General features: G+C 36.1%; 1 protein-coding gene across 2 annotated transcripts in view; it reads right to left on the bottom strand.

Annotated features, from left to right (window-relative positions):
• LHX8 (LIM homeobox 8) overlaps nucleotides 1-11716 on the bottom strand; it is a 64175-nt gene extending 52459 nt beyond the window's left edge. For both annotated transcript variants that reach the window (XM_089692151.1, XM_089692152.1), the window contains exon 1: nucleotides 11504-11716. In XM_089692151.1, coding sequence (XP_089548277.1) covers nucleotides 11504-11578 — 75 coding nt within the window. In that variant the 5' untranslated portion in view covers nucleotides 11579-11716. The remainder of the gene's footprint in view (nucleotides 1-11503) is intronic.
• Nucleotides 11717-12164: the final 448 nt, after the last annotated feature.

Here is a 12164-nt window from a genome sequence, read left to right as displayed (position 1 = left end):
ACGGCTCATGAGCATATTCTTTTTGGAAAAACGGTCGTACGATCAGGGGCAGACTGACAACTCAAGGGGCCCCCGGGCAATAGGGGATCATGGGGCCCCTGTGTCCTTGCCCACACTCAAAAAGAGCCTTTTAAAAAAAAAAAAAAAAAAAAAAAAAAAAAAAAAGGTACCAGGGGCATTTCATAGGGCCCCCTACTGACCCTGGGCCCTCAGGCAGTGTCCGAGTTCTCGAATGGTCGGTCCGCCCCTGCGTACGGTTTAACCATGATGGAGTTGAAAATCGGTCGTTTTTCACGAATTTTACAACATGCTTGATCACCAAAGAGGGGAGGAACCACAAAAATCAGCTGGTGCCATTGACCCACTAACAGAGAGAAAATTGGCCAATTATGCTTCGGTCTGATTTTTGGACGAAAAATTGGTCGAATTTCGATCAATGTATGGCCGTCCTTAATGAATACCAACTTTGTGCTCATTATAGAGATACCAGTGCTGCACACGAGGCAATTTAAAGGTTGCAGTTTCCTCTGAGATTATGTTTTTGTAGGCTACATACACACGGCCAGGGGCAGACTGACCATTTGGAAACTCGGGCACTGCCCCAGGGCCCGGGGTCAGTAGGGAGCCCCATGAGATGCCCCTGGTACCTTTTTCATAGGCTTTTTTGAGTTTGGGCAAGGACACAGGGGCCCCATGATCCCCTATTGCCCGGGGGCCCCATGAGTTGTCAGTCCGCCCCTGCACACAGCTGTATAAAATGTACTCATCACATCATTTTTCTGGGACATAATGCGAGTGTTTAGATCCATAAAGATACGTACGGGTTTAAATGCATAAATGTCTAGTTGTATCCTCCAGCTTTCTTTTCAATCCCACCTATGCACTTTTTCCATATAGATAATCATGGGCAGACTGACCATTTGGAAACTCGGGCGCTGCCCAAAGGCCCGGGGTCAGTAGGGGGCCCCATGAGATGCCCCTGGTACCTTTTTCATAGGCTTTTTTGAGTTTGGGCGAGGACACAGGGGCCCCATGATCCCTTATAGCCTGGGGGCCCCATGAGTTGTCAGTCCGCCCCTGTAGATGATATATGCACATACATCTCTTTACATGAATACGTTCATAAAATGTGTGTCTTTCTTTTTTCAATTTACAGATCTAAACGCAAACATGTTTGCGCACCTTTGTGCATGCTCCCATTGCAAACAATACACCTGCATTCAGATTTGTAAACAAAAAACATTTTATTGGGTTTTTAAATGGTCATGCCAATGTACTCTAAGGCTGGTCATGCATTATACAATTGTACAATTTTCCTTTAAATTTACCAAAACCATATAATATGAGGTCAGACTTGAACGCTTTCAATTTATATGTCATCAGGCCGGCCCTTGCACTACATAGTTGAAGGTAAATCTAAAGGAAATTGGATAAGAAAATTGTATAATGTGTAGTCAGCTTAAGGCTACGTTCCCACCTATGCAGTTTATGTTTGATCCGTTTCTGCATTGCATTTTGCGTTTTTTTTCACATGCGTTTGACACCTTTTTGATCCGTTCTGCTTTTTTTTCTTGTTAGGCAGATTTAAAAACACAAAAATGCAGCAAAAATGCAATACATGCTTTTATGCAGCTTTTCCATTGAAGTCTATAGAAACAAAAACGCAAATGTTTGCTTTTTATGCCATCAGGCCGGCCCTTGCACTACATAGTTAAAAGGCTAAAGGAAAATGAATACGAAAATTGTATAATGTGTAGTCAGCTTAAAGACTAGGTTCCCACCAATGCAGTTTATGTTTGATCCATTTCTGCAGTGCGTTTTGCGTTTTTTGCACATGCGTTTTTGACACCTTTTTGATCCGTTCTGCTTTTTTTTCTTGTTAGGCAGATTTAAAAAACATAAAAATGCATAAAAAAAATGCAGCAAAAATGCAATACATGCTTTTCTGCAGCGTTTCCATTGAAGTCTATAGAAACAAAAAACGCAAATGTTTGCTTTTTATGCCATCAGGCCGGCCCTTGCACTACATAGTTCAAAGGCAAATCTAAAAAAAAAATGAATAAGAAAATTGTATAATGTGTAGTCAGCTTAAAGGCTAGGTTCCTACCAATGCAGTTTATGTTCGATCCATTTCTGCAGTGCATTTTGCATTTTTTGCACATACGTTTTGACCCATTTTTGATGAGTTCTGCTTTTTTTTTTTTCTTGTTGCTAGGCAGATTTAAAAATGCAAAATGCATCAAAAATGCAACAAACATGCACTACATGATTTTCTGCAGCATTTCCATTGAAGTCTATAGAAACAAAAATGCTAATTTTAGCGGTCAAAAAAGTCCCTGACCCTTTCCAAAAAACGCACCAGGTGAAAACGCTGAGATGTGAAGGTGTCCCATAGGAAATCATCTTAAAAATGGACTGTACTGCGTTTCTGCAAAACGCTGCGAAAAATGCTTTGGTCTGAAGCTCGGGTTATTGGGTTTTTAAATATAGTCATGTCTATGTACTCTTCCAATGACTATTAGCAAACCTCAGGGACAAACTCTGCATGTTGCTGGGATCCACCTACAATCTTTCTTAAGCTGGAGGTTCAAAAAAAAAAAAAAAAAAAAAAAAAAAAAAAAGGGGACTATTTTGTGAATTTGACAGAACTACACAGCAAATGTAGATTCTATTGAAATCATTTAGATAATTATAAATACGTTTACTATGCTTGTTCAACAAACAGGCACACTTTTTCCCATCTTTATACTACGAGGGGTGTGCAAGTCAAACCGGGAGTTTATATAATGAGAACAACATTTCAAGGAGTGGAAACTGCATTTATTTTTTCAGCCCAGGCCACATCAGCCTTACGGTTGCCCTCAAAGGGCCAATTTTATCTGTAGGACTATAGAAATGTATCTACTTCTTTATCATGTTAAAATATTGCTTCTGCATTTGATTATTACTGGTTTTAGTATGAGGGGCTTTCACGTCAAACCGGGACTTTTGAGTTTATATAAGAACAAAATTTCAAGAAGTGGAAACTGCATTTATTTTTTTTACATACTCCCCTGCTACATTTATACACCTAACCAGCATTTAACTAATGTCTGGAAAACTTTGGTATAGAAAGATTTGTCGCCTGAACCATCCTAGGACAGCCGGCTTCACTTCGTCATCATCGTGTTCACCATTCCCACAGAAAGATTTGTCTCTTGTGCAATTTCACAACAGGTTATGCTTCCATTATCCAGGCGTTCCACGCGCTGAATGTTCACAGGAATGACTGCTGTGGGCTGGGAACCACCACAGCTGGGATCATCACTGACGGACATAAGGCCATCTTTGAAACATTCACACGCTTCAAATGTCCTACTGAGTCTGAGCGTCTCATCACCGTACTGTGCTTGATGTCTTCTGTAGATATCCATGGGTTTTACGTGGTTAAACTTCATCACCACACGCTGTTCCATGCACGCACTAACACCGTTGTCTGCCATCTTGATTAATGGCCTCTGGTCTGGCCAGTGATGTGTGCGCTGCCTATTAGTAATAGGACACACTTGTCACTAGTACCGCCGTGCTGGCATCCATTAAAAATTAAAAGTCACGGGTTGGCTTGAACGTGATCCTTGCAAGAAGCTGACGAAGCCAGAAACATTGATTTGTGCAAATTAAATTTTTGGGCCAGTTCCCATTGTACGATGGAGTGCACTTTTTTTTTCTGGTACATATGATAACTGAATAATTGCACACATTGAGGTTGGTTTACTAAAGGCAATTGGGCTGCTCACTTTGCGAAAAAAAAAAAATTTCTTTAGTGAATAAAGTGAAGTTCAGCGGAGTTCCATCATCCAGTCATGTGCAAGCAAAAATACTGTATTTTTATTTTCATTCACATTTCACATTCACTAAGCGAAGAGAAAATGGCCTTGTGACATGAGCAACCTATTTGCCTTTAGTAAAATCAACCCCAATACATGCATGTGTAGTTGCGACACTTATGGCACGTCCATGTCTATATTGCAAACGCTTGAGTTCTCAGTCACCAAAATTGGGAGGATTTAAGGAAAATGTTATAAAGACTTCCACAGACTGAAGGAAGTACGCAACATTCTTAACAACATACTATTCCAAATGGAAGCTTCATTAGGGGAACCATCTTCTCATACACTTTAATAAGGAAAGACTAAAACCCCAATAAATGTATTTATTGAAGTTAACTTCATTTTGTCTGTTGGAGTCTTTAAAACAGTTTTGTTTTTTTGTGTGTGTGTGCAAAATAATCTACTGTAGACTCTGGATATATCTAGCAGAGGGTTCATAGAGACTACTTGTATCTAGCTTTATGGAAAATGATTTGTATAAAACATGGAATGACCAAGGAATAGGCCAGACGTCAAATGATGGCGTGGATTTACTAAAGGCATAGAGGCCGTTTATTAAGCTTAGTAAATAAGCAGCGTTCAGTTCAACCAATCGTGTCCTAGCAAGAATCCTGGTTTTTTCCATATTTCCCTTGGACCTGATTGGGTATTCAAAGTAAATACTTGCTTTCATTTTACAAAGTGAGCATAAGCTTTTCGAAGTGGACATTCACTTTACCTCTACCCATTTAGTAAATCAATTCATATCTGAGTAGCCAAACAGGTACAGACACACGAGGGTACAAAAAAAAGGCAAAATGGTACAGACACACAAAACTCTACAATATATACAAACTGGTACAGACACACCAGAATATACAATATATACAAACTGGTACAGACACACCAGAATATACAATACATACAGACACACCAGAATATACAATACATACAAACTGGTACAGACACACCAGAATATACAATACATACAAACTGGTACAGACACACAAGGGTACAAAAATAAAGGCAAAATGGTACAGACACACAAGAATATACAATACATACAGACACACAAGGGTATGCAATACATACAAACTGGTACAGACACACAAGAGTACAAAATACAGCTACACATGGGTATATAATACATATAAAGTAGTACAGACACACAAGGGTACAAAATAAGGCAAAAATAGTACAGACACACAAGAATATACAATATATACAAACTGGTACAGACACATAATATACAATACATACAGACACACAAGGGTATACAATACATACAAACTGGTACGGACACACAACAGTACAAAATACAACTACACATGGGAATACAATACATACAATCAGAAAGAGTACAAAATGCAGCCATAATGGTACATACACACAGGAGTATACAATACACACAAACAAAAAACATACTCACAAGAGTATAAAATACAACCAAACTAGTACAGACAACAAGGGTACAAACACACAAGGGTATACCATACAGACAAATTAATATAGATGCACAAGGATACGTAATACAGGGAAACATGTACAGACAAATAATCGCTGATAAAAAAGTTGAGAATGTTAACACAAATAGTGAAGATTCACTTCAATTATCCAATCATGTAAAAAGGAAATTCTTGTTTATTTTATTTGCACCTGATTGGATAATTGAAGTGAATCGTCTATTTTTTGGTGTGTACATTCTCTAATTTTTTTTAGTAAATCAGCCTCACTAGATAGAAAATACAGTCAAACAGGTACAGGCACACAGGGGAATAAAATGCATTTAAACTGGTGCAGACACACAAGGGTATAAAAAAAACATTGCAATTGGTATTAACACATAAAAAAGGTATAAAACAGTCATACTGGTACAGACACACAACTGTATAGAATACAACCAAACAGGTATGTATAGACAAGGGTACAAAAATACATTTAAAAAACTGGTACAAGCACAAAAGGGTATAAAACAATCAAACTGGTACAGACACACAAGGGCAAAATTACTTACAAACTCATACAGACATACAACAGTATAAAACAGGGGCGGACCGACCATTTGGAAACTCGGGCACTGCCCGGGGGCCCAGGGTCAGTAGGGGGCCCCATGAGATGCCTCTGGTACCTTTTTCATAGGCTTTTTTGAGTTTGGGCAAGGACACAGGGGCCCCATTATCCCCTATTGCCCGGGGGCCCCATGAGTTGTCAGTCCACCCCTGGTATAAAATACAACCAAACTAGCACAGACATGCAAGAGTATATAATACAATCAAACTGGTACATATAGACAAGGGTATAAAATACACTCAGACTGGTAGAGGCAAACAAGTTTAAAAAACTGGTAAAAACACACAAGGGTATAAACCATAGTCAAACTGTATGTAATTTTGCCCTTGTGTGCTTGTACCAGTTTGACTAGGTTTTATACCCTTGTGTGCTTGTACAAGTTTTGTAAATGTATTTTTTACCCTTGTCTATACATACCTGTTTGGTTGTATTTTATACAGTTGTGTGTCTGTACAAGTTTGTATGCAATTTTGCCCTTGTGTGTCTGTACCAAACTTGTACAGACACACAACAGTATAAAATACAACCAAACTGGCACAGACATGCAAGAGTATACAATACAATCAAACTGGTACATATAGACAAGGATCTAAAATACACAGACTGGCACAGGCAAACAAGATTAAAAAAAACAAACTGGTAAAAAACACACACAGGTATAATATACACTCACAACTGGTACATACAGACAAGCTATAAAATAAATTAAAACTGGTACAGACACACAAGGATATGAAAGACATTATGATACTGGCACAAAAAAGGTATAAAATGGTCAAGCTGGTACAGACAGACAATGGCAAAATTACATTCAAACTGCTACAGACAGACAATGGCAAAATTACATTCAAACTGCTACAGACACACATGGGCAAAAATGACAAAGTGCTACAGACACACAAAAGGACAAAATTACATACAAACTGCTACAGACACAAAAGGACAAAATAACATACAAACTGCTACAGACACAAAAGGACAAAATAACATACAAACAGGTACAAACACACAAGGGCAAAAATTACATACAAACTGCTACAGACACACAAAAGGACAAAATTACATACAAACCAGTACAGACACACAAGGGCAAAAATTACATACAAACTGCTACAGACACACAATAGTATAATACAATCAAACTGGCACATACAGACAAGGGTATAAAAGACTTTAAAACCGGTATTGGCACACAAGAGTATAAAACATTCAAACTGGTACACAAGAGTACACAATACATTCTACACATTAATATTAATGAAAATGTATAGCTTGTACTGAATGCAAATGTCTTCTGTACACTACTCTTTATGTATAAAACACACACACAAAAACTGGTGTTTACTAGCATGCAAAACTTTATAATAAACATATAATGGTCACATAAAAGAACTGACACACAAATCTATATAACATACAAAATACAAATATTACTGCCACACAAAGGTGTATAAATTGTACACTTCTATTAGGAGCACACACTAATTAACTGTCACTATAATGTACAGAAATCAATTAATACATAAGAGCAAAACATAAAAATGGGCTGTGCACGAATATCAGGCTGTGTGTGGTGCCCTATAATTAAAGGAATCACACAAGTACACAAACCCACTGCCCACAGAAAGACACACAAATGTAACGAACATGATGCACACAAATATTAGTGAACCTGAATACTGACCACGTACACACTGCACACTCATTAATTGATGAATGAGCAATAATTCACTTTCATTGATACAGTCATCATCTTACTTGCACCACATGCAATACACAGTTGTAATAACAGGACAGCTAATGCTGCACAATCCTACCACACTGCACTCACTGCAATACAGCACACACAGATATAAACAGGTACAGAAAGCACAATATTCTGTGCATGGCACACAGACAACAGTACACAGCAACTTCCATTTAATTGTTCACACATATATTGAGTGGTCCATGTGTAGTCTGCAGTACTGAATAGGTTTGTATTATATTGGTTTGTTTTCTTTGTACATAATGGGGTTGATTTTCTAAAAGGAAAAATTCTAAAGGAAGACAGTCTGTTAGCAAAGTATATTTTCATTTTCCAAAGTGAATGTTAGTACAGAAGGTAAAGGTGATCAGTATGAACAGCCAATCCTGTGCAACGGAAATGAAAAATACAGCACGTAATAATTCACATCTTCACCTTATTTACTAATATACTAACATACAATTTGATATTTGAGATTATAAATTTGATAACATTCACTTCAGTTTGTGAACATTAAATTTGTTAGGTGAACCTCCATTCTATACATCTATACAAATTTGTATTTATAAATAAAATACACACACACACATATATATATATATACATATATATACACACACATACATACACACATATATACATATACACACACACACACACACACACACATACATATATATATATATATATATATACATACACACACACACACACACACACACACACACACACACACACACACACATATATATATATATATATACATATATATATATATATATATATATATATATATATATATATATATATATATATATACATACATACATACACACACACACACACACATATATACATACATATACACACACACACACAAACCTTTATTTCAATGATTCTGACTAATTTTAAACGTAAAATATAAAAACCAACTATACAACATACATTATTACACACACATCACCAAAGTCAATAAAGATCGTTTTACAAATGCAAGTATATCTAAATAATATACAAAAGATTAACTGCTAAAATACTACATAAAGGATGCAGCTACCAAAAACCAGACACAAATATCTATGCGATAAATACTACAGCATACTGTACACAGCCAATAAGGCTAGACTACAGCAAAACTATTTAGGCTCATTTCGCAGACCGAATACACCAGCATAAATATATTAAAAATAAAAAAAAGTGAGTTATTTTTTTTTAGCGAGCCTAATGAAACTTAAAAATTACAGTTGCATGTCCCAGAAAAAGATAGTTACCCTTATGCTTTGTGAATTGAGACCATGGCGTATTGACCTTGTATCTAAATTAATTTTTTCACAGTGAATAATATAGATAATTATTGCGTCCTATTAAATTTGGATATTTCAAACTTTTTTTTATTACATTTTAATTCTATTTTATATATAATCATAAAGTATCGCTTTACACTATAAGTTTAGATGCTGAACAATAGGTATCAGTGCTAGACTATCCCCTAAAGGACTAAACAATTCCTTATATATATATATATTTTTAGAGATCGATTGCGAATATACAATCCAGCAGCCTTTATACCGGAGTACCCAGCCTGCGGGATGATCCTGTACAGAGGGGACATCTATCAACTGATCAACGGATCAATTTCCGATATGTGCTAAGGGGGGGGGGGGTCCTCTAATAATCTATTGGAACAGACACTGACACGAACTAAACTCTGCTTCCTTGAAGTTAACCAATCTTCTATAAAAAAAAAAAAAAATGTATATATATATATATTAAAATAACCAACAGTAGAAGTAATAATACTATCACACACACATATCTGTGACTCTGTGTAAAAGATTTTACACACACATACACATATATATATATATATATATATATATATATATATATATATATATATATATATATATATATATATATATATATATATATATATATATATATATATATATATATCTATATCTGTTACACAGAGTCACACTTCAGTGCTAGAATAATATTATAAATACACACACACACGCTAAAAATAATTAAATTATATTTATATCACATACACAGATTTTAGAAAAAAAAAAAAGTTTAAGCTATAATAGTAACACACAGACATTTAAAAATTATATTTATATCACATACGGCCAGTAAAAATATAAATTTATATGCAAATCAAATACACACAGTTATAAAATATAATTTTTATTTTTTAATTTATATTTTTATCACACCCAGAAAGTAAAAAAATAAACAAACATTTTAGATCTCACACACACACACACACACACACAGACACTAAAAAAAATATAAATTAGATTTGATATCACATACAGACAGTACAAAATATAAATCTTATATCACATATAGACAGTAAGAATATATGAAATATATTTTATATCACACACAGACAGTAAAAATATAAATAACATACACATTGTATACTTTTTTTAATTTATTTTTTAGTGTGCACGTATGTTATATAAAATATAATTTATATTTACTGTATTTTATATCATATACTCAGACAGAATAAAAAAAATTAGATTATACTCATATCACATACACAGACAAATATAATAAATTATATTTTATATCGCAAACACACAGTCAATAAAAAATATCAAACTCTTCATATCACATGCACACAGGCCGTCACTATTCTTTTTTACTACATATTTATTATTGCCATACATTTAGGAACCTTTTGCTTTTGGTTTGTATTACTTTATAACTTGTATGACAACTTTATTAATTTACTGCAAATTCAGTGTAATCCTACACAAATGATTCAGAACTAATGGCATTCTTTTAGGATTTTAAATTGGTTTTATAGTTTTACCATTTGATTTCACAAACTAACAAACTAACGAAAAAAAAATTAGAATGTTCATTTTTGTTGGAAGGGGGGGGGGTTGAGACGACTCTCAAGTGCTGCCACCTTTGGGGTGCTGCCAACCTGCTGTAGTTGTCAGTGCCCAGAACAAGGAGGGGGTCTGACATCCCTCTAGATGGGGGGGGGGGGTCCCAGGTGTCATCAAATAGCCCCACACTGATCTGATATTAAGCAGAATAAAACAAAAGCTCCCTCTAAATCCAGCTCAACTGCAAAGAACTTGGAAATCTCCAAAATAAATTTGCATTTGCTGTTCCTTCTAAAGGTGAATACCATACAGAACAGATAGATTCCACTCTACACACAGTGCCTGGGAAAAGTCCTGCTATTAGAAGATGAATGGTTAGAATGTAGCAATGAAAGCTCAATGTCATTTGTAATTATGTGATGCAATTGCAATGCCTGGAGAATGTTCCTCTGGTATAGGAAGAAGGTTACAACGTAGCAAAGAAAGCACAGTGTAAGATTTGCAATGTGAACATTTCTGCATTATTCTCATTGTAACTTCTTTAGCATTTTTGTGTCATTATTTTTTTTCTCATTTTTGTATCATTGTAAAATTTTTCTAATTTGTGTCATTATATTTTTTCGCATTTTTGTGTCATTATTTTTTTTCGCATTTTTGTGTCATTATTTTTTTTCGCATTTTTGTGTCATTATATTTTTTCGCATTTTTGTGTCATTATATTTTTTCTCATTTTTGTGTCATTATATTTTTTCTCATTTTTGTGTCATTATAAGTTCTCATTTTTGTGTCATAATTTTTTTTCTCTTTTTTTCTGTCATATTTTTTTCTCGTTTTTTTCTCATTTTTGTGCCTTTTTTTGTTCTAATTTTTGTGCCATTATAATTTCTCTTTTTTTGTGTCATTATCATCCCCCCCCCCCCCCATAGAAGTGTCAGTTTGGCACAGGCAGGCTGCAGCCTGGAGCCTCATTGTCTGAGCAGCCTTACCTTGTCAGAATGCACTGCAGGGATATCCTTGTCTTCAAGTTTACATAGAAACATCTGATCGCCCTTCCAATACATGGCACAGCCAGACCTGGTTACATCCCAACTCCAGAGGGGCCACAGAAGAGCAGAGAAGAAAAAAGGCAAGCAATTCCAGGGGCCCCTGGGCTGCCCCCCACACCAAGCTCCTGACTGGCAGCTGCAAGCTCCACTGTTGCCTGCTCTGCTGCAATCAAAGTTTTGTTTTGCAGGGGGAGGATCCCAGGAGCACAAACACAGGGGAGAGCTGACAGCCTGGCCCCGCCCACAGAGTCAGCCCCGCCTCCTGGCACTGGGGAAGTCAGGACAGGGTGACAACGCAGTGCAGGCTTTAGGCAGCCTAGTGAGTGCTAAGGGAATATCTGTAATATCCTGCGGCTGGGCTTTAATACTCTCCATTCTAAGGGGAATGTGAACACTTGGATGCATTCTTCTCCACTGCAAGTAAAAGGCATCTGTATATACTTCAGCATTTTGTTCTGCTTGAACATGATCATCTGAAGTCTTGCACAGAGGCATGCTGGGGAAAAATTTGCCCTGATGTATCTTAGTGCATTGCAGCACAGAAAAATGTAAAAAAAAAAAAAAAAGTGCGCATTCGCTACATTCGTTCGCATCTAACCTG

This window comes from Staurois parvus, unplaced genomic scaffold (genome assembly GCF_062004578.1).
Source record: "Staurois parvus isolate SC_StPar_1 unplaced genomic scaffold, SC_StPar_1.0 ptg000578l, whole genome shotgun sequence".
In the NCBI taxonomy this organism is placed as follows: domain Eukaryota; kingdom Metazoa; phylum Chordata; class Amphibia; order Anura; family Ranidae; genus Staurois; species Staurois parvus.
The sequence above is the reverse complement of the archived record's forward strand: the minus strand, read 5'-3'. Positions and strand labels throughout refer to the sequence as shown.